This window comes from Acanthopagrus latus, chromosome 15 (assembly GCF_904848185.1).
Source record: "Acanthopagrus latus isolate v.2019 chromosome 15, fAcaLat1.1, whole genome shotgun sequence".
In the NCBI taxonomy this organism is placed as follows: Eukaryota; Metazoa; Chordata; class Actinopteri; order Spariformes; family Sparidae; genus Acanthopagrus; species Acanthopagrus latus.
The window spans coordinates 7378209-7401182 of record NC_051053.1 but is presented as its reverse complement, the minus strand read 5'-3'; the positions used below and the strand labels follow the sequence as shown (position 1 = coordinate 7401182).

General features: G+C 42.7%; 2 protein-coding genes across 6 annotated transcripts; both read right to left on the bottom strand.

The window, feature by feature from the left end:
* Positions 1 to 4871: 4871 nt before the first annotated feature.
* Positions 4872 to 7906, bottom strand: npm3 (nucleophosmin/nucleoplasmin, 3). The gene is made up of 5 exons (XM_037124406.1): positions 7698 to 7906; positions 7432 to 7517; positions 7185 to 7304; positions 6999 to 7092; positions 4872 to 5961 (listed from the first exon to the last, which is right to left on the bottom strand). Exons 1-5 carry the CDS (start codon positions 7768 to 7770, stop codon positions 5846 to 5848), a joined length of 489 nt encoding a protein of 162 aa, XP_036980301.1. The 5' UTR covers positions 7771 to 7906; the 3' UTR covers positions 4872 to 5845.
* Positions 7907 to 9049: 1143 nt separating this feature from the next.
* On the bottom strand, positions 9050 to 22205 carry oga (O-GlcNAcase). Of its 5 annotated transcripts, none has more exons than XM_037123706.1 (19): positions 21656 to 22205; positions 20975 to 21026; positions 20783 to 20880; positions 20479 to 20609; positions 20187 to 20358; positions 19993 to 20091; positions 19601 to 19885; positions 19318 to 19476; positions 18972 to 19162; positions 18453 to 18710; positions 18139 to 18342; positions 17511 to 17685; positions 15888 to 15941; positions 14285 to 14370; positions 13096 to 13200; positions 12585 to 12676; positions 12288 to 12480; positions 12023 to 12182; positions 9050 to 11613 (listed from the first exon to the last, which is right to left on the bottom strand). In XM_037123706.1, exons 1-19 carry the CDS (start codon positions 21819 to 21821, stop codon positions 11477 to 11479), a joined length of 2817 nt encoding a protein of 938 aa, XP_036979601.1. In that variant the 5' UTR covers positions 21822 to 22205; the 3' UTR covers positions 9050 to 11476. The 5 variants fall into 5 exon arrangements, with proteins under 5 accessions (XP_036979601.1, XP_036979604.1, XP_036979600.1 ...); XM_037123709.1 differs by having other exon boundaries at positions 18438 to 18710; positions 18972 to 19075; XM_037123705.1 differs by having other exon boundaries at positions 18438 to 18710; positions 21656 to 22204.
* Positions 22206 to 22974: the final 769 nt, after the last annotated feature.

Sequence of the window (22974 nt, the reverse complement as noted above, 5' to 3'; positions counted from 1 at the left end):
CCATAATTTTCAGTCTGTGCCGCTAGTTTCTACTGAATAAAAATCAAATGAAGAATTATAATAAATGCTGTTTTATTCTATTATTTATTTACATATTTATTATTTTTTGTCAGGTTAAAAAATGCTCATAAAATGACATGATTTACTCTTTAAGTTATTAGTTATTCAGTCAGCTAAGGGAGCTTTGGCCTGGTACCATTTGTAGTTTGGGCATCCCGGTTTTTGACAATCAGACAATCAGATGTCACTAATACAGCCAACTGGGTACACATTAAACTACTGGTCCTAGATCAGATACCGGGGAAAACCAACGTGGGATACCTATGTTACATATGCTTTTGGTTTTACTGATTATTTTCCTGTGGTACAAACCTTAAAAGGCTACATTCGTTAGAGGTACGCCATAAATCTTAAGTCCTCCCTGCAGAGGCCTTAACAATGAACCTCAGCTGCTTTGACACTGATGCTCCTGCGCTGGGATCACAGCGTTTCCTACGAGTCGACCTTATCGAAGAAGTTGTTTACTTCTCCGTCATGTCCTCCTGCCTCGCGCCAGGCCAGAGAACCAGCGGACAGCTGCAGCTACAGACGACACTTCCCTGGCACCACCGCACATATCTGGATGGACTCACTCAGTTGGTATGAACAGGAAGTGTTTTGAACAGTGAGATGTTGTTTATGTGTGTGTGTGTGTGTGTGTGTGTGTGTGTGTGTGTGTAGGGGGTGGGGGGGGGGGGGTCATTACTCCACCCAGCAGCTGCTCTACACTGACAAATGACGCTGCCTTCCACCTGAACTATGGCCTCAACCGAAACGGATGTCATTTCAGGTGAGCCCAGAAACTCCAAGCTCAGCGGGGTTTGTCCTCGCTGCTGATTTGCGTGACATTTTGTTGCTTTTGAAAACTGTTCTTGAGCAGTGCAGGTCAGGCGCTCTCTTCAACAGGAGGGTCAACCACACCGACCAGAGCGCTGCGCCACCTCCAGTGACTAGAGAACGAGCTACGTACAAACGAGTGACTCAGCGCCGGCCACATTAAAGACGAGCCAACCTCTGGCCAAGACGAACTGTTCTGTAGTTACTTGATCACTCTCAACTTCACGGTACATTCTAATTTGTATTAAAGCCCTATCCAAAATTAAAAACCACTCATCCATACACTGCACACTCATCTCTCTTAGTTCCCAAGATCAGCAGTTCTAAGCCCTCTCTTAATGTATTGAAATTAATGAAGCCATCTCTTTTCCAGATGAAGAAATATACTTTTGTCTGCACCTAAAGGTGCTGTGGCCACAGTCACCTTCAGTTGTCAAAGCATAAATAGAAAGCTGGACGTTTCATGAGCTGTGTGGAGAATCGTGACAGCTGTAAGAAGATAATGCCCTCCGCGCCATAGAGACAGACAAATAGGAATTTGACCGTACAAAGAAATAGATAACTGCTTTCTTTGTCTGCGCCATAATAGATGAATATGATTTGACATATAAGGTGTCAAACATCTGTGTGTTGGTGCAGCATAGGTAGGCCTCCGATCAAGGGCTCAAATTGAAAGCAAAAGTGACGTGCAGAGGAGTTTCAGCAGAGAGAGGGTTGACACAGGACTGTCTTGCATTTTAGTCTGCAGTGGCACACACACACACACACACACACACACACACACACACACACACACACACACACACACACACACACACACTGGAATAGCATCAATTTACCATTCCTTAGATAAAATAGGCTGCCCTATATGCCAGGAAACTTTCTGTGTACTGGTGCTGTTTCCATTTCTTTTTTCACCCCAGCCTCTTGGGCAGCCTGAGTTCTGAGTATTGTCACTGTATTATTAAATGTCTATTTGTGATATTGTAAATAACGCCCATTCTGTCAACGTACAGACACAAATACTCCACATTACCATAACACATCCTGTACTCCGAGTTCACATTCGCTACATGCTACATGCCCTGATGAGGAAGCAAACATGGGCGTCCACAGCATTGTTTCCAAACCCACTGGTTTGTTGACTACCATTTCACAGCCTTGATTTTCCCATTTTAAGCCAGGAGTGACCATGTTTAGACTAGAGGGAGTCGCTGGGGAGGATACCAATTAGATTTGACAGAGAGCCCAAGGGTGCGCCGTTGTAGCCCATCAATCACAAAGCAGTCACACCCTAAAGCTCACCATGCTTTATCAGCGGTTGCACTCTACATGGAACCATAACTTACAACATGAACATCATCAGTAGCGACTGAGATCATGAACTCATCCAGAAACGGTTTGCTCCCGCCCCCGTTTGAGGCCATAAATCAAGTGAGGAGTAGAGCAATTTCCTCATAAGCTTACACTCAATCTGGCCTCTATTTGAAACCAGTGGAGTCGCCCCCCTGCTGGCCGTTAGAAAGAATGCAGGTTTTAAGGCACTTTTGTGTCGGTTTCACTTGCTGGTCCTGGAAACTTCATCCATGCTCTGACTGGGCAGATAGCCCACCGTTGGCCAATCACGGGCCATTCCCTGGACACGCCATAGGATAAGATGAACTCCTTCCATGAGACAGCTACAACAAACCACAGCTAGCTTCTCTGTGCCGTCCTGGAGATGGTGTTTGCCTACGCTGCAGGCACAAGCGCTGCTCTGGACGCGGCTGTAACCTCCACATGAAGGTGAGGATGTAACGCGCCGCACAGACGCCGGGGCCATAAAACCTTTTATACCCAATAAAAGTGGCATAAAGGTTCACAAAACTCCCACTCAGCACACACCAGCCGGATGTGCTTTATGACTCAGAAAATAAGAAGCAGCAGCACCTGCTCCCAGTCAAGGTGACATTAATTAGTTGGAGGGATCGCCGGCACGTTTGATTTGCTATCGGTCACGTGAACCCCCTTTTTTTTTTCACTCCCTCCGCTGATGTGAAATTCAGTGAGTCCACCTCCCGAGCTGAGATCCGATCTGCGAAGGCGCCTCGGAAATCTTGGGAGCAGGTAATGGATGTCATCTGAGGTTACTGCTCATTTTGCCTCCTCCACTCGGAGGAAGAGGGGGAGAGAGAGGGAGAGACAGAGAGATGGCTTTGCTTCTAACACCCTAATAATGGCAATGAAAGCACTCCTGTCCTCCTCGTCTCTGTGTTATCAGACAGGCTGCCAACCAAGGGCATCACACAGGTGGTCATTTATCATGTTTCCGAGGCAGCGCCTGGCATGTCTTGTTTGTTAGGACAGAAGCCGCCGCGGCGTCCCTCCTCTTGTGGACATCTGGCGCTCAGCGGCGTGGCTTATTTAGTATTCTCTCCCCCTCTCCCGACTTCTCCCCCCCTCCTCTCCCGTCCCACGGTGTCACAGAGAGAGTGCAGAGACGAGAGTTGAGGCGACTCCACGCAGGTGAGCTGTGATGTGTGTTTTACTGTATTCTCCATCCGCCCGATGAGGCTGTTGGATAAACAGGTTGATTATCAGAGGATCACTTTCCCCCATGTGCATCTGCAAGTGTCTTCCTACCTGGACAAGAGGCTGTAATGATGCAGACTGTTGATCTGCAGAGGAACCAGTTATGCAACCAACAAGGGTGTTTGCTCAGTGCAGGTGGGATAGTGGTTATGTATATGCAGATGATGTCACCCGATACAGCCACACCTGCCCCTCATAAAGCTCCCACTGCTGCCCCGCTATCTACTGCCACCCTTCAGCCTGAGACTTATCCATCACTGGTGGCTCACAGTCAGCTTGGACAGGCCTCTCACACCAGCACCGCTCATCATTAGGTAGCACTGCTAAGCATCTTTATTTATTCACTCGTCTGACTCCCGGCTCTTCAGCTTTTCTATGACTTATTATTCTTTATTAGGCTTTTTTTTTTTTTTTTTTTTACAGCCTGAAGTAGGGGAGTCACCGTACACTGACAGTGATAATGAAACATAGTGTCATTAATACACACATGACAACACTGTGTGCATCATTCAGTGCAGATGTGTTTGCCCTCTGGGTCTTTTATTAGTTCATCTAAATGCGTCTGAAAAGTGTTTCTGTACTCTATCTTACAGTTGTCGTTGAGACTCTGTTCCGCCTCTGTACGCTCATATTTTGTGTGTAATTTATTCACCCCAAAAAAAAAAAACTGGAGATACAGTAAACAAAGGTAAACATGAGCTGGATCGACTTTTCCTTATTTCTGTAAATACTGACGTGACATTGTCCTGAATTTGTTTGGCCACGATAGCGTAGGGCAAATCTGATATCGTGACAGCCCTGGCTATTTTTTCTAAATAAGCATCTTAGCAAAACACAAACGTTTGCACACTCTTTCATTTCACTCATTTCATTGAGGAGATTTTTTAAGGTTTTGTTCCATTTGAGTTGCTTCATTGTGCTGGGTCACTGTCAGTCAGATTTGGATGAAAGCGCACACACACACACACACACACACACACACACACACACACACACACACACACACACACACACACACAGTGGAGATTTGAGTGTTGGGTGTCAAACTCTTGTCAAAAATGGTATTTTATTGTTTACTTATAAATAGTTGTAATCAAAATCAACACACTTTGGAAGTGAAAACAGTGTTCAGGTACAGTGGTTGTAAATGTGCTTAAAGACTGGACAACAGATTTCTGTGTTAGAAGCAAACTGTGCTGTTTTGTTAAAACGGATCTCTCTCAAGAACTAGAAATGACCAAACAAATGGCACCGTTGTTATAACATGTGGATGCCTTTCTTACATTTTAAGTATGAGCTTATTATGTAAGATCCTGTGGATGAATAGAATAGCTGTACTATCACATCACCTGAGTTTAGCTTGCAACGTATATCTCAGCTAGAGCAAGTTGGTTGTAAATAGTGAATGGTAAAATGGTTGAAAGTGATGTTATAACTCTCTTTATTGTTGACAGCGTTGTGTTATTTGGGATTGTAGAGCATCTTTAAAAAGTGTTCTGTTAAAAAAATAAATAAAAACCAATAAGCACAATATATTAATACAACCACGATGTGTTTACATTACAAACTACCTAAACTAACTACTGCTGTGTCTCTCAAAGAAGGCACTTAACTTAATAGAGGCAAAAAAAAGGGGCTAAACTTGAAGGTTTTCTCTGTATAAATTAAAATGAGAGATAAATGAAAACACACACAAACTTTTCTTGATGCATTCATTATACGTACAAAATCTTCACATTTATGACTGACATGTCACATAGAAAACAGTATTCTGCAACTACAAACAACTGCAAGTGGAGATCCTCCTGTGCACCGACGAGCCTTTAATAAAACTCTGTGTGTGTGTGTGTGTGTGTGTGTGTGTGTGTGTGTGTGTGTGTGTGTGTGTGTGTGTGGTGTGTATGTGAATCATCTGATTGCACCGTTCAGATTAATCAATTAATCTGGACATCCTTTGTTCTGGTCTGACAGCGCGCGCACACACACACACACACACACAAACACAGACACACACAAGGTTTTTAACAGAATCTCCGAACAATACCTGAATCCACAGGTGGGAAAAGACACCATTTCCACCACCGGTTCAGTAAATCCATGTCAGTGGCGACTGGACGTACACAGTATAAAAACACCAGGGGAGCATTTAATAGCAAAAACAGTTCTTCTACAAGTGGATGCCTCAAACATCAGTGAGAAACTGACGAGTGGAGTCACGGTGTTCCTTCCTCCTACAGCGTGTTCAGCTGCCACCACACTGAGCGCTCACTTGGCCGTGTGGAAGAAGTACTAAATTTGTAAAATGTGTCCGTCTGGTAGAAAAAAATTCTGTGTTATTTCTTAAGTGAGGCCTTTCCAAAAAAAAAAAAAAAAAAAACCCATCGGTGACCTCCGCCACCTACTGCTTCTGCTTCTTCTTCGCTGGTTTAATGGGGCTGATCTCCTCCTCCCCCTCCTCCATATCGTCGTCATCATCATCCTCATCAGAGAGGTCCGACTCCTCGACCTGTGAGGCTGTGCACGAACAGAAGACGCCGTTCATAAATTGAATCCTGGTATTACATTTCATTAGACAGGCGGCTTTATTTAATCTGCCCCCTCAGCTGACCTCACGCACAGTCAGTAAAATTCAGCTGCACAAACTTGTCAGAACCGGTGCAAAGCACAAAAAGGGAAAGTCTGTTCCCTCTAGCATTGAAAAAGGTACATTTCACCCTTTCTTTTTAATGCGTTTTCTTTTTAAAAGTGTCAAAGGCCTTCGGGTTTTATTCGGAAAAGAAATTTAACATTCTACTGTAGGAGTCATTTCAAGCACCTTAGCTAAAATCCAAATTTCTCGCTTTTCAATGATTTCCAGCATCCATATGAACCCAGACGCATGAACACTTTAAGAAGTCCAACCTGACATAGTCATACAATATAGATTTGTTTTAGTGTGGTGTTTTATTTTATTTTTTTCCCCTTATATCTGTCATAAAGAGAAACTAAACTTGGTTTCTTTTTACAACCGCCAGTGTTGCTAAATGACAAATAAATTAACCTTATAAATACCTTGTTATACCCAATCAACAGTCCAGAAAACACAAATTACAAACTTCACTATAAAACAACTGTTGTAACTTAAACCAAAATGACTCCTGTAATCATCTCAGCTCTGAGGCAGCATACCAAGAAGACATGCGGCTCAAGTCACTTGTTTCAAGTCTCAAGCAAGTCCCAAGTCAAGCTGCGAGTCAGGCTGGTCTACCATGATGCTGCAGGTATGACTGCCGTGTCCCGTCTAATAACTTTAGAAACGCTTATCGGTCTCTCAGTTTCTTCTAAATCAAAAATATATTTCCTCCCTGCCACTTTTAAACAGTGGAATAGTGACCACCAGACTAAAAAGCAACATTAGACTGTTTTCATCTTTTGGATCTTTACATACATACACATTGGAGTTACAGTGCTATTTAAATGTTTAAATATCACATCGCTGTTGCACTACACTACTGAATATTCTGATAAAAGGGGTTTCGTTAAAGTTGTTAAATGAAGAAGTGAACTGTTACCGATGAGGTGCAGCCCACTGACGGTGACTGGTCCGGTCCCGGCCTTCAGCCTGATGGTCACTGGGGCTTTCAGCTCGAACTCCCCCAGACTCACCTGAGGAGGAGAAGCCAGATGCTGAGACACATCTCTTACCATCTATGCGTGGCACATTCACATGCATGTAGAAGGACTTCACTGCACCGCACCATGGGCAGACAGCTCATGTGGAGGTGTGCGATGGGCACTGAGGTGGTCTTTCCCTGGTGGTTCATGGCCGTCACCTCCACCACGTTACTCTCCTCCTTGGCCCCCTCTCCCAGGCAAACCTGAAGAAGCCACAGCAGTTGTTTCAGGAAGCCTCACTGTCATCACATGAGTGAAATGATCATACAAAAACTATGATTTCACGTTCTTGGATGCTTGGTGCACGTCCCCTGCTGCAATTGTACATACTGTTCTGAGTTCAAGGAAGTGCTCCAGGTCCTCCTCCTCATCTCCCTGGAAAGTGTAGAAAGGAAGATTGGAGGACAGCTCGCAGCCTGGAAGACAAACCCCGGGACAATGTTTAGCGTTTCATGTGAAAAGCCTCACTTTCTGCTGGTACAGAAACATGCAGGGTGTTTGTTTTTTAAAAAAAAAAAATACCGAAGCACATCACAGAGGAGATCCACGTGTGCGCCACCTGAGCCGAGCGGATAAACTGTTAAAATGCTCCTTACTGAACAGGAAGCTCTCCAGCTTGGACTGGCCGGCCAGCCCGACCTCTGAGGATTCGTCGTCGTTGAAAGACATGTTGTCGAAGAAGTGTATCCGATGATCCTGTAAACACTTTATGGCCAAATGAACCCTGCGCGAAGAATAACAAGCGCGTCGCGAGCTATGAGCGTGCCCGAGACGTCATCACTGTGCGCCCCTGGCTCGCTTGATGTTCGCTCTCTCTCCGGCGGATGTGCTCGACCAACACACGAGCCTGTGAGCCCGTTCCCTAATAAATCAAATGAATACAGCTAACTTTGAAAGCAGCTAAAGATACAGTATAACTAGATAAACGAATACATTAAAAAAATAATGAGTAGAACTGTTACTGTTACAGCACACACCTGTCTTTTACGTTTCTAATGTAAAGGGAACAAAGTGTTTCAATGCAATGTTTAAAATTTAAAGTAAAATTGCTAACGTGTATATAGTGAGCACAAACACAACACACCACAACAACAACAACAACAACAACAACAATAATAATAATAATAATAATAATAATAATAATAATAATAATAATAATAATAATAAGGCTCTATCTAAGAAGCAGGTGTACACAGATTATTCTGAATAATACATGCCAGGAGAATTTATGTTTTATTATTCAAAACATCAAAAACACATATTTCTGTTGAATTATTTAAAAATATTTAAATTTCTGTTGAATTATTAATAATATTTAAATGTATGTTTAATTATTTACAGATATTTAAATTGACTTTTAATAAGGGCAGCAAAAAGCACCACATGCTGGACACTAATGGGGATATTAAAGGTGCAATATGCAGGCATGTCACCAGGGTAACTGCTACATGCTCCTAGATGTAGCCACAATTAGCATAGTTAGCCGTGTAGCTTTCACAATCAGAATTCCTGTGTTTGTTCCGCAAACGGTAATAGTAAAAAAAACAACAAAAAACAATATAATAAAAGAAGGTAAGAAATAGAAATTGACTCATACATTGTATAGATGTAATATTTTGCAAGTCTTATCATAGATACTGTGTATACTCTTTGCACACAGAGCTTGGAGCGTTTGTTGTTTTTAATCAATTTTGAATATTTCAAACAAAAAGTATTTTATGTACCATTAAAAGAAAGGATCACCTTATTTGCCAACATTACCGATTCAGTTGTATTAAGTAGTGAGGAAAGTTTGATATTTTTCTGTTTACAGACTCATCTGTCCTTATATTTACAAAAAACCCAACAGAGAAAAGCTTAATTCAGGGCAGACATTGGACATTTTTGTCTCTTTAATCAGGACAGGCTAAAAGAAACAAAAAACAACCCACAAATGACACAAATCAAAAAAAGTTAACTTATTATGGTTTATTAATTTTTAATCTTATGTATCTTACATACAAATTTTACATGGTAAACTGTCAATGATATACCCCCCCAACCCTAAAACCAGATAATCAAAATGTACAATTGGAGCCCTTTCTCTCAGTCAGAGCCCATTTCTATCAAACATGGTTGGCAGACGAGAAGGCTCCAGCATCCACAAATTGCAAAATGAACCATTTAACACAAGCGTGACAATTCTGCGGTTACTTCCAAACACGGACAGAAGAACTGTTTGTGAGTTTCACACCTTGTCGACAGCCAGGTATGGTGGCCGTAGAGGACAGGGTGTTGTAACAAGGCCAGAATTTTGCTAGTTTCAATAACGGTATACAAAATAATAACACTTTATGATTGACAGTGCTTACAGACTGTCCACCAACTACAGTATTATGCTCACAGAGGTGAACGGCATGCTTCTTCCTTTGTGTAGCATGAGATGAGGTTTCTCTAATGACCGCCACGGCAAATCCAATACACCTCATGCACATTATGAATGTACACAGTATCCAGACATCACACTGGCAGGCAGCTACTGAAGAACAACTGATGATCCTTGTGTAACCAGAACAGAACACTCCCATCAATAAGTCCAAGTACTTTTTTTTCTTTTTGTAACTATATACATTTACAAAACAAATGGGAAAAGTGTCAGAATATAAAACATTCAATGGACAGATAGGAAAAGGCAGAGGAATTTCTGCTCCAAGCCCCCACCACTACACTTCAACAGCGTGGGAGTCACTTTGGTGACAGGATTAACAACCTCTCTGAAACTAAAGAGCGCTCAACTTAGAACACATTCATTTGTGCAACGCTGAAGCAAAGCAGGGAGGGATGCAACATGACAGATGTAAACAGTTTCTTTTCTATTAACAATGATAAAGCAAGCTATAACTTTTAGCACAGCACATCTCTTGAATGTAGCCCAGATTACCTGCTGCTTCACATGTCAGGTTTGGAATTAGTGGTTAATAAAAAACTAAGCAGCTTTAGAACATTGGGAGGGCTGAGACTCCCACGTCTTTAGGAATCTTATTCATTTTAACTAATGTATTCAAACGCAACAAACGTTGGTAAGACATAACTTAACAAGCCTGTCCGAGATTTCTCTGACAGACACGCCCCTCTCCGTCAGCTGACGGAGCTCTGTGCTGGAGTCTGGGATCTGTTGTGGCAAAACTAGGACATGTGGACTGTCAATGTCGGGCTAAATCTCTGGAATTGGAACAACAACAAGGCCAAAGTCCAAAATGACCCTCCTTTTGCTGTGTCTGAATGGTGTTACAAAACCATGACACAGAAGATGCGAGGGTCTGCAATATAAACCTAAAATACAAAAGGCAATGAACTGAAAGGCAAGAGCTTAAAGGGGGATGAGCAAAAAAAAGAAAAATAGAAAAACAAAACAAACAAAAAAAAACTACAGGTTTATAAAAAAAGAAAAAGAAAAAGGGCACAAGCGAAGTGCTAGGTTTAATACCAGGTTTGTAAACTTGTGGAAGCTTTTCTGTTGCATTCCAAATGTCTACTAGTACTTGAATGGAAACTCTGAAGACCTCCTGGCTGAGTCTTCAACAAATGCTTTTCCTTTGCTGGTTTGTGACCATCTTATATTTAAGAGTTTCACAAACCCAAGATCTACAATTTCCCACTCATTTTTTTTTTCATTTGCGCAGACTCAGCATTTCACATCATTTTTTTGTTAGAAATGCACCACCATAAAAGGCCTCTTTCTCCGAGTCCATTGTGGAGTGACTGGAAATACCATGATGTGATGATGAAAGGCAAATGCTCACATAGCACCTCACATCCTGCACAAAGGTGTCCTACTTATGTCGACAGCTGTGTTATTTCTCTGTTTAAGCTGGGAAAGCAGGACGTACGGCTGGTAAGACCTGAGATACAGGCCGCCCTCATTTCACAGCTCTGCCTCCATTTCAGATACAGACACTTTGCATTAGGACATGCGGGCAAAATCCATGTAATGGCTACTGGATTAAATCAGAAAAAAAGGCTTATGGAGTTATTACTTCCCGCCTCCTGGAGGTATATATATATATATGAGTAGTGGGACCCCAGAAATAAGTGCTGGAGTGCCACTCTTCCATGTTGGCTCAAATCATCTGACTACAGATCATCCACTGCCTTTTAGCTTTAGATCTGCTAAATCCAACAGAGCCACAACATCTAAGGGCAGCGCAAGGAACCTGTGTGTGCATCTGCTGTGCTTCTGTACACAAATCCTAAAAAGAGGTTTCCTGGGGCTAGCCCAGATGGTGATGTAGTATAAAATCATCATGGAAGTTGTTCTCATGAAGGTAGCAAACATGTTTGAGCCATGTTGAATTGCCATCTCCCTCTCTGTCTGTTATTGTTGGATGATGGTTCTTCATAGGCTGCGTCCCATAATGATGATGTCTTTGGGAAAGCCCTCCATTTTGGCCACTTCAAAGCATCCCAGCTTACTATAGAAGTCCAACATTCTCTTGTCAGTCTGACGAACCTTACAGAATGCACCAAGGGACCCTGGAAGAGAAAGTAAAAAAAAAAATCCTCATAAATGATCGTCCTGACAATCATTAAGCTTGTGCTATTTTTGTGACCCTTGGTTCATACTCTAATTGATGAATGGACGCTTAATAAGGCCAAAGAATTTATATATAAAGTGTACACATAAGGTCCTAATCCCGAAGTAAAGCATTGTCCCATGACGTGGATAAACTATGTCTTAAAACTCAACTCAGACCTAGTTTTGGTTTGCTCATTTTCAGGTTACATGTAGATAAGATCAGTGAGCTTGCTTGCTTTCGACTCTAAAAACAGCCATCTACTGATTTACATCATCATTGAGATCAATCTTCAGACACCCATTTACCTAAATGACTAACAACAATACAATGAGTTTTTTTCTGTAGTAAGCACCGCTGCCACCTACCGTTAGCCTTGAGAGAGGATAGAAGACATCCCATCATGCTTTTGGCCACACTGGGGTCAGTGACCTTGCCGTGAATGTCGACCTTGATCAGAGAGGGGAAGTTGGAGAGGAAAGAGTCTGGAAGGCCCTCCTCCTCTTCATGGAAACTCAGCATCATCTTCTACAGGGACAACAGACACAAATGGTGCAGTCAAATACTGTATTGTGCCACGTCCAACACAGATTTTAGGACAGTGGATTAACATGACATGGATTACGATCCTACCTCAGCCTCTGTGAGGTCCTTCTGACAGTCAGGTTTGTTGTATTTTTCCTGCATGAAGGGAATCCAGCTCATCTCGCATTTCTTGATAAAGGGCTTGACATCCACGGTACCGAGAGCATAACCGCAAATCCCTTCATCATCCTCCAGCACAAAGCCATACTCTGAACTCAGTGTCAGAAGACCACCGACTAACCTGTGAACAAACAGTGGGGATTCTGTCAGCCATTTTGGATTTGCACTGCAGTGGAAAAAAAGCTGCAGTCCAGTCTTGTGTCTGGGCTGACTGTGGACAAATACCTGTCCCCTATGAGGTCTGGATCATCATCAGAGAAAGGAATGTCCTCCAGTCCTTCACAGTACATTTCTTTACAGATTTTATAAACCGCAGCCTGCAGACAAAAAGACACGTACAGCTGTTATTGTAGTGGATGACTTTTAAACCCCAGATTAACTCAACCAATTATGCTACCCTTTAACATTGGACATAAAAGCCAAACCTAGGCCCATAAAATGCCAAAAAGTTGTCAGTGTGCTTAAATAAAACTTTGGAAATACACAACTCTGAAAGCTGTCTTTACATTCGGCACATAAATCTGCAGATGTACAGAGCAGCTGGCATCTTAAACGCAGTGCATTCACAGATGAAACTAGGCCAGCTGTTCTGGGAATACACACAAGCAACTGGCTAACATAATTTACGACATTTAAGATTAATACTTAGTAAATGTTTGTGCTCATGTACCAGATACTTGAGTTCTGGAAAAAATTAAGGTACACAAGGGCATGACAAAGCACACAAAGATCTTACCTCATCTTTGGGAAAGTACGGCCTTATGGAATAGAGTTTGGACGTTGGCATTGAAGGTGGAGGTTGGTAGAAAAGATCGTTTGCCCCTTCTATTGGCAACAATCTCTGTGGGTATCAAAACAAACTGTTTTAGTTTCACTGAGACCCGGTGGTGCTGCTGCTGTGGCAGACTGCCTCACCGTGCATTTGCTGCAGCTGAGCCACTATCAGACCAAAAGGAACTATCGTAGAAAGCAAAGTGCTTTGGGATGACAAATATTATCCCTCCCAAAAAATCTTATGAAATCACATTCCTTATTGATCTGACAGTGGACAACGAGAGCAACTGTCACATCTGTCTCATTTTTGCTATAAAGGAACATAGCGCAACAAGCACATACATATTCGCCTTTCAAATATAATAAAACAAGGATGGTATTTTGGTCTGACTAAGGTTTTACTGGCTGAAGGAGATGCTCCTTTCCCTTTTGTAAGACATCGCAATATTTCGCTGCGCAGGACCCTCCTGTTGAGAAAAATAATGATGCTTGCGCACAGAGGCAGAGAGAACTCCAGGAGAAAAAACCAAAGTGGCAAATTCAAAATGTGAGCAAACTGAGTCGTTCAATATCAGTTGCCAATATGAGTCTTGCAACTCTCCAAGGTTGGAGAGAATACTTTGGGCTGGAAAGGTATGTTTGATCCTGGAGTTTTCCCGATGCAAACATGCGTGCGTTCTCGCGTGCGCTGCGATGCTTGTGCGTGCGCTTGCAAAAGGCTGGTTTTGTGCGCTGTGCTTTCCTGCAAAGAAATGAGATGTCATGAAAATAAAACCTAGCCATGCTCGCTTGCGCTGCGTGCGCTAGGGAAAAGCAGCATCTCCTTGGGCAGTTGCTGAAAGAAATTCAAATTAATCAATCAGATAATGCCATGCCAAACACTGGCTGTAAGCTCTTTTTGTCATGATGGGTTTCAGGTCACCCATTCCCCTCCCACAGACTGACAATACTCAAAGTAATACAATGACATAAATGTCTTTGGAGAACAAGGGGATGGAGCCTGGATGCTATAGACTCACTACAATCAGCTCACCTTTGACAGACCAAAGCCCTTCATACCTATGCATATTTTACCATTGTCTTCGTGGCTAACAACACTCTTTTTTTTTTTTTTTTTCATTTGATTGCTGTAAATTCAGTGCATTAGATACCTGGAACTCTCCTGCTAGACCTCCCCTAAAGGCCCAGGGCTCTTGGTCTCCTCTAAGGAATTGTGCTGAGGACTGACTACGACACCCTGTTAGGAGCAGAGCCAAGCGGACATTGTTACCACAGGATGGGGCTCTCTGACACAGATGAAGCGTGTGGGAAAATGGGGAGGAAGGGGGTCATACGTATCTGTTAGCATAATCCATGTAATAAATTAATTTTGTTTTAATATTAAAATCATAAAAACGGACCTAATTTGGAATAGATACATTATATTTAAAAAAAATATATTCAAAAATGTAGGATAAAATGGGGCTCGAGCAACTAAAGCTTACAAGTTTTTAAGGAAAAATCAGGTCCAAGATTTTGCTTATAAAAAAAAAATAAAAAAAGGAAATCCTGTGTCAATACAACGATGTCAAACTGCTCCACATTACATGGTATGCAGATCTTAAAGAAAGAATAAGTTCTTTCATGTAGTGGAACGCACATGCTCCTATAACTGAAGGGAGAACAGACTTAAGTGCAGTTCAGCTGACGGACTTTCTAAATATTACACTGACCATCAGAAACAAACCCCATCTGTCTATGGACTACGAACGTAAGCTTCAGCTGCTGTCACCCCACTCATCTTAGCACCCCGTGTGAAGTCACATTCTCATCTTATCTGCCTCGTCACATGACCGAGGAGCATTAGTCATCAAACCAGGAAGACAGGACACGGAGGTAGATTCCCTGAGTTAAAGGGCCTCTTAGTTTACTTTTGAAAGCTGCAAACACACAGACCACAGATGAAATCGCCGCAGGAATAACGCATATAGGGGCAGTATTTAGTAAGCACACAGGGCTCTTAGAGTCTGTATACAGTAGCGTTGCTGCTAACACAGTCGAACCCTGGTTGACGAAAAGCCCTGTCATGTGACCAGACAAATGCAGCGCGCGGGAAGGATGCCTAACACTGCTTTACATACAGTATTAACCTCACCCTGATACCTAAAACAATTCTTCTTAAGAGATGGCACAACACAGTGCACAGATGCACCCACGGGAGGAACTCTGAACTTGTATACTCAAATCAAGATCCTCAAAATAGTCAAAAGGATGATCTTAGTGGTTGACTTCATCTGAATAATCTAATCGGACTGCACTGTTTTAACACAATCACAGTTTTTTGTCAGAAAACACAGCAAAAACCATGCAAGTCTTTTTCCATGCGTGGTCCTGTATGTGAGCACACTCATCCTAACTACGAAGTGAGAAATATCCCTGAGTAGGATGACAATCATGTGCTGTGATTAAAATTTTAAAGCCAAGTGTGAATTCCCTTGAGTAGGTGCATCAGGCTGATCTGAGCCATTTCTATAGGCCTACTGACAGAAACAAAAAAACAAGTTAGAGATGCTGCCAAAGAGAGAAATTTGGGAGTTAACACTTAGGATTTGATGCTAAATCGCTGCGCAAAATGTGACTTCATCCGGAGGGCTGCTTCCTTTCGTCCAAATCAGTCTTTTACAGTTATTAATCTAGCTCATGAATGAAAAGAATTACATAAATCTGTTTCAAACAGAACAAAAGAAAGAGGCATAACGGCAGCACTGTGCATACATCGGCCACTGTCGATCCAAAAGCAGTAGAAACTTGTACTGTGGATTCTTCCATCTGTACACAGTGAAGGGAGAAAACAGTAGAAAATAGTTATTAGTAAGTGTTCTCAGTACAATAACCAGGGAGGTTGTGACTAAGTGCCGGCTGCACAGCTTCTATTGAGGGGAAAACAGAGGGACGTATATAGCAACCTGCTAATAGCAACAGCAGAAGTCAACAGTTAGACACTTAATGACACTGCAGTTATTAAGAGGATGAGTATGTAGCACTCGATTTCCTCAGTGTTGCTACAGTGGCTGCAATCATTATCTGGTGCATTAAACCAGAAGTGTGGTATTTTGGTGTGGCTTTGCCAGTGTGGGTATGCTGCCTGCTGTGTACTGTGGGCGAGAATCCTCAGCTTTACCATATAGCCGGACAAGACAGAAACCTGCGAATGAAACTGGGTTACAGGGGGTAACCTACAGGCCATGCTGGTGCTTCAGACTATGCAAAAAAAACACTCCAAAGAACAGATGGAGGTGTTATCACAAGGCTGAATATCACTCAAACTGCATCATAGTGCACCATCTGAAAGAATAAAGAATGAGAGAAAGTGGGAGATAAAGGGAGAGGGAGAAAGTAGGAGAAAAAGAGAGAAAGAAAATCCTTTCTTATAGACAGTGATGGAACCCACCGCAATACAGGTTGAGCAAATGATTCAGAGGGTTAAAATCAACAAACAGCCTCATTTTAGAGACTACTCAGTGAGGCAACAACAAAAATACTTCCTGTGATGTGTTTATATGGGCATGTTAAATCGAGCTGAAAAAACAGACTGTTTCAGATATCTATGCACCAGAATGGCCTTCAACAATCAGTCAGTCAACTTGCTCTCCAAGCTCGCGTGCGCGCTAGGGCATGGAGGAAGGGGGGATGGGGACTTCCCCCTGGCTCCCATCCCCACAGACAGAGAGATGGAAGCAAGTGTGTCCGTGTGGGAATGCAGCAGTGATGTTACTGGATACACAGCAAGCAGCAGTAACCCTGCTGGGACATTTGCCACAAGAGGCCCAGTTTAGATACCACCAAGATGAAGTCGCTTGTTATGGAGTAAATAAGGAGGATGCTAGCAGTGCAAGCGGCATTCAGTCGAATGAAAAAAAAAAGGAAACAATAAACATGTGTGAAACAAGAGCAATTCATTGAATCATAAATATTGAGAGCTGATGCATCTGACCTGATTTGTGCTAAGCTGATGTTTAAATAACTCAACAGTTAAACACTGGGCCGCTACTCAGATTCTCACCTTGTTTACAGGTGGCGGTTAAGATCTCTAGAGCCTTATGTCTGTAGGTATTTTATCAGTAATTTGACCAACTGTTAAACAAACTATGCAAGATGCGTGAAATAATTATAAATTTGCCTAATTAAACCAAATAGCACTGGACTACAACATACTCCATGCAGCTAAATAATCAATCAGCGGAGTACTTTCTTAAATATAATCTCAAGGTGATGGAATGATTTTTGCATAAATGTGTTTCTGTGAAGAACAAAAGTCAGGACTACCAGACTTGCTCACACTACGGCTATGCTACTGCTTTCTAAGTCTAAGCGCCTTATGGTTCCATTCAGACATACCTAGCCACTGGACAAAAGACTTGACCATAGAAATGATGCTCTTGATGTCCCAGATGTAAGGATAGAGGTCGTAGAGGATGGTGCGGTTGGCTGAATTGGACAGCCGTGTGAACATCTGGATGACTGAGCAGCACATCTCCTCGAACTTCTCTGCCCTTGACTGCCATTCTGCTACCTGCAGGCGATAGTGTTGGAAAGGGGCAGCATGTAACCATTTTGGTTTGTAAATGGTCTTTTTGTGCAGAGGGAATTTTTACAAAATCAGAGCAGGAACAGTACACGTTTTATTTTTTTACAATGGCTCTCTTTCATTCACGTGACCCAATAAGACACAATGCTGACACATTTTATTATTTACACTTTCTGTGTTCATGTTAAAAAAGCAGATGTCTGAATAAGGGAAGCTGTGGTTCACACAGATACAGAGACCATAATGATCTGTGGTGCAAGCTCACTCTATCTCCTTTCATAACCACACCACCCAATGGACAGTATGGGTAGTACACATCCACCATTTTGTTTTCAACAACCAACACTTATCACATGCAGGTACAGTTAATAATGAACTAGATTCCTCAGATAGACCCCTTTCTCTCATCCTGTGTGTTAATTGGAACGATGACCCCACCTTCTCAGTCTCCTTTCTCTTGCAGTTGACACTGACGACGCTGCTGTTAGCTCTCAGCCAGTTAAACTCCTTCAACATCTGCACGGCCTTGTTTCCATGTTCATAAGGCAGGTAGAAGAGCTCCGCCAGCAAGCTCAGGTCATCAACTGTGAGGGGCTCTGCTGTGAACAGGGGCTTCTCATTGGGCCCAGGCACAAACACATCCTGAGAACAAACGTCAACAATAATCAGCTCAAACTCTGTAGGAAAGCCTAAATTGTTATGTGCTTTCATTATAAAGTTGGAAAAAAGTAACTCACAAATGTTTGCGCCACCTGTTTGAGCTGATCATCTGTCTGCATAGGGGCGATATCGCTCCCAGAGTCCTCCTGAATAGACTCTTCAGGGGACTTTGACTCTGCCAGACTCTCCTTGTCTGTATCCATGGGCTTCAGGTCTTCAGCCATCTTGTCAGCTAAGACAGGACCATCATGCTTCTCCTCCGGGTTAGCCTCTGCCTCTGGCTCATCCACCATCTTCTCAACCACCATCTCCATGGGCTCTTCATCTGAATCCTTCTTCTCCACCTCCACCTGCACAGGGACAGTACAAAAATACTTGTAGAACCATAAACAGATACTTGACTCTCCAAGAAACAAATGTAAAAGAAAGATGGTGTATGTCCTGTATTGTACTGAACCACAAACAAACAATTAGTCACAGAACGTGAGCTGAAAGCTGAAAAAATATTGAATGACAAAGTAATATTTCAATATATTCAAAATTGCTTCAGGACTTTGTACCTACAAGAAGCATTTACTATGCTTTCCAATCTTTCAAGTGCTACTGCTCACCTCCTCTTCCTCCTGAGGTATTTTTGCCAAGGGGTGTGCAAGTGGATCCAGACACAGAGGTGGCATGGCTGGAGACATTATGGGCTGCTGGAACACAGTTGTGACTGTTGTGGAAGAGCAGAGAGAGGGAGCAGCCATGGATGACACATCGATGGCTGTGCTTTTGGCACCACTCTGAGGCACCTGTCGGCCTGAAAGACAGAGTTGAGCCTCACTGCATCGTGTGCTTCAGTCATAAAATTACCGTTTTAGGCTCTTCATGCCAACACTGAGGGTGTAATCCAAGTATCACTGCAAGAAAATCCATTGGCATACAGATATGATAAGGTAATGGAAGTGATCTTACTGTTGTATTGATGAGGAACACAAAACTCCCCGAGCCATTCTGTGAGAGCCAGTTTTAGAGCCAGCTGCGGGCTGTAGAGCATGTCGGTCTCTAGTTCTTCATCACTGCCCTCGTTCTCTAACTTGATCTGGATGGACACCGTGCTGTCCTCACCATCAGCTGGTAAAGGGAAAGATGGAGACACAAACACAGAAGAATTCATCAATGACCTGCAATACCACATGAGCTCACAATGTTTCCCCGTTGAACATTCCAAATTAGTAAAATGTGGGATCATACTTACTCATTACCACATCCTTGCGCACCCCATTCATATTAGACTTATACCAGGTGGCCAGGGTGTGGATTGCCACAAAGTTGGACTCAAACTCGCAGTTTGGGTTGGTGAGAACTCCTTTCAGCCTGGGGATGAGCTCTGTGGAGCGGCCTTTGTATGGACCCAAGAAAAGCCTCTTCTGGTCGTAGTCATTGGCATGAATGTTGTCCCAGATCACTGGAGCTCTTCTTAGGATTTTTGACACTTCCTCAATAGACTCCACTGTGATATCTTTGGACACCACCTTGGGGCCTGCAGAAAAGAAAACACATCCCAATCAATTATTCAGGCATGTGCAACAGTACGTTTACCTGTAGGAATGGTTTTGGTCAGTTGACAGGAAACTGTGTTGGACTCACCTGTCCATAACACGTCGATGCCAGGCAGCAGCTTCTCTCCTACTGTGTGGAGGTAGGGAGACTGAGGGACATTTGGGTAGCAGAATGTTCCGCAGTACTCTGTTGTTAGGGAAAGACCAAAAAACATCATGAATAAACAAGAAGATCAAACAATTCTGTAACGGGCACAAAGGATTCAGACAGACTTGAAGTACCTGTGGGACAGAAGAGGAAGGTTTCAGGCTCTCCAAGGTACTGGTAGATTTCGTTGGTTATGGAAACCTGAGCGTGTGCAAATGAGCTGAACACCTCCTTGTCAGCAGGGCACATGTTGTGGTCAATATCATCAAAAAGTAAGGCAAATGACTTGCAGCCAAAGTGCGTAACCTGGGGGGGGGATAAAGGGGTTAGAAGTCCAATATTGTGGAGACGGAATGACAAAGAGATACATGGAAAGCTTGAATCAACGCCTTGTTCATACTACTGTCAAACAATATGCTGCGATACCTGATCAAGTTTCCTCTTGAGTGCAGAAACCTCTTTCTGATTGGAGAAGGTGATGTCCAGCCCGGGGGAAATGGCATAGATGAACTCTATCCCATGCTCCTTAGCAGCAGCAATTAAAGTCATGAGTTGTTCTAGGAGATAATTAGGGAAAGTCACTCTCTGAATGCATTATTTGTGCATTTATAACAACTTATCTAAAAATCCCTTTTAGGCAGATTGTCTTTTTTTTAACTCAGATAACTAGGTATCATTCATTTTCCATGCCCCAAGCCAGCTGATCCAAAGAGATGCTCTGTTTAGTCACCTGCTTCTTCCACTGAGTACAGCTCTCTCCAGAACATTCTGTGCTTGTAGTCATCTTTGGGTGCATAAAGGTATGTATTCAGTCCCCATTTCTGCTGCCTGTGAAATGCAATATTGTGCAAACTCAGTACAACAGCTCAAACATCATATAACTGTACTACTCATGTTATTTCAATAACATAATTGATCATACCTTCTGAACAACTCTTTCCTCTGCTCCATTGTCCATGGCCGACCATAAAAGCCTGCAGCAGCAAACAATACATTCAGTTTCCATGCAGTCTGTAGTGCATGCTGAGCTGCTTTACAGCCACAACAATCTGCCCCCAGGTGAAAGCTAGGCTGGAAGAGCCCTTAGACATGCACATCTTTATTTTTTCTTTCCTGTTTGACTGCCTTTTCTGCATTGGCCAATCAACCATCTTGTGCATACATTGACAAAAAGTCTGAATATAACCATTTTGAGACCGTTTATGAAAGCTAAGTGCTACGTCTTAATTTTTCTCATTTAATCTAATCAGAAGCCAAACCATTCAATATTGACAACTAAAGCAAACATTTCCTCACCTTGAAGAATTATCAATATTCGTTTATAATCTGCATAAATTACTGGTTTTACCTTTCACCATATGACCTACATTTATATAAACCCGCCCCTTGTATCTTCCGGACTTACAAACGACATCTTACTATTGACTTCCGATCGCACTCGAATCGCACACTCGCCTGATGGCTTGTATTTCACACTGATAACAGTTATCATCAATAATCAAGGATGTGGCATTTTGATGACCTACTTATGAATGCATACACACAAATACAGGTCGCATGTCACATTTGATTGTTTTCACCATATTTTTAATGTCATCGTTACCTTCCACGACTCCACTTATGAATTTTCGGTGTCCGGTCGGTTCGACTGCAATGCCGGACTGTTCCACCGGGCCAGGGGCCTCGGCACAAGCCTCTCCGGAGACTGGGCTGGGGCTCTGCTCTCCGTCCACTGGAGGCGGCTCAAGCGTCTTATCTTTTTGAACCATTGTCAGAGATTTCTCTCGGTGCAACGACAAGCCACCAAATACTGAGAGTTCCGCGTTATTTTCAAATGTGCGTTCGCGTTAGTCAAGACCACAAATTAGCTAAACCTGCAGGAAAAACGGTAAATCGTCACCGTCTGTCTGACGTTAGCTAGCGTACCGTATTAGCGAGTCTGTCAAAGTTGTCGGAAATTTAGCGACTGCTTCAACAAGACCTTACGAAAATATTATCATTCGGTACAGGGCAACATTTCTGTTTGTTAATAAACGAGAAAAAACAAGTCGTTTGTTCGTTTTTGTCCGACCATCTTCCTCTGTCTCTGGTAGATTTGCCCTGGTTTTTCGTCGGTTCTTCCTGTTTACACCAACTGCGCATGCTCACGGGACTAGATCAAACCAGTCAAAACTAGATCTGCGTGACAAAACACCACAAAGATGTCACTATGGGAAAGAGATAGATGACATCTTTACTGCGCAACGCTAAACACCAACACGTTACTAACATTATAAGAGGTGAACTGATCTCTGTTTGGAACCATACATTGGCGGCTAACAGGCGATTGACTTGCATAGACAAATTGCGGTTTTGTCTTTTACAAAGAAAGACTTAATTGCATGAAAGTCAATAACGGAACAATTTTCCGTCAGATTCATTAGAGGATGTTAAGAGCAATATTAATCTTGCTTATTTATGAGGGGGCCAGGATATAACATGCTCGCAGAATACTTAAACGTGTAGCACAAGTCCAGACATCGCTAATTTCAGCGACTGTGTGAATTATCTCAACAGCTGTCTAACATCTTGGGATTCAGTCCATATTAGGAATGCAGCCGCGCTCCAGCAGCACATTCAGAGGGGAGGTGCTACTCATCTGTTATGATCTGAGCATGGGTGTCCTGTATCAGCAGAATACACATGCTTTGTTCTAATAAACAAGGATATATCGATTGTGTTTTTGCATAATTACCCAGCGCTAATGAAGACAGTAACTCTCCCAAGGTAGCGCAGTGTATTGTACTTAAAAGCTGGTGCATACAGTATGAGAGGAACCCTTATTCTTTCATGTGAGAAGATTTGTACACAGCAGACATTTGGACCTGTCACATGAGCAAAAGCATCAGGTGTTTATAACATACAACATAACCCTTTTTCAGT

Excerpts from the sequence above, each read along its gene's own strand:
- oga (XM_037123705.1), bottom strand. The coding sequence starts at position 21,821 with ATGGTTCAAAAAGATAAGACGCTTGAGCCGCCTCCAGTGGACGGAGAG. Across the intron at positions 20,092-20,186 it reads CTTCCTCTTCTGTCCCACAG|AGTACTGCGGAACATTCTGC; the intron begins GTACTTCAAGTC and ends CCCTAACAACAG. Across the intron at positions 15,942-17,510 it reads GTCTTTTGTCCAGTGGCTAG|ATGGAAGAATCCACAGTACA; the intron begins GTATGTCTGAAT and ends CACTGTGTACAG.
- npm3 (XM_037124406.1), bottom strand. The coding sequence starts at position 7,770 with ATGTCTTTCAACGACGACGAATCCTCAGAGGTCGGGCTGGCCGGCCAG. Across the intron at positions 7,518-7,697 it reads GCTGGAGAGCTTCCTGTTCA|GCTGCGAGCTGTCCTCCAAT; the intron begins GTAAGGAGCATT and ends TTTGTCTTCCAG. Across the intron at positions 7,305-7,431 it reads ACTTCCTTGAACTCAGAACA|GTTTGCCTGGGAGAGGGGGC; the intron begins GTATGTACAATT and ends TGGCTTCTTCAG.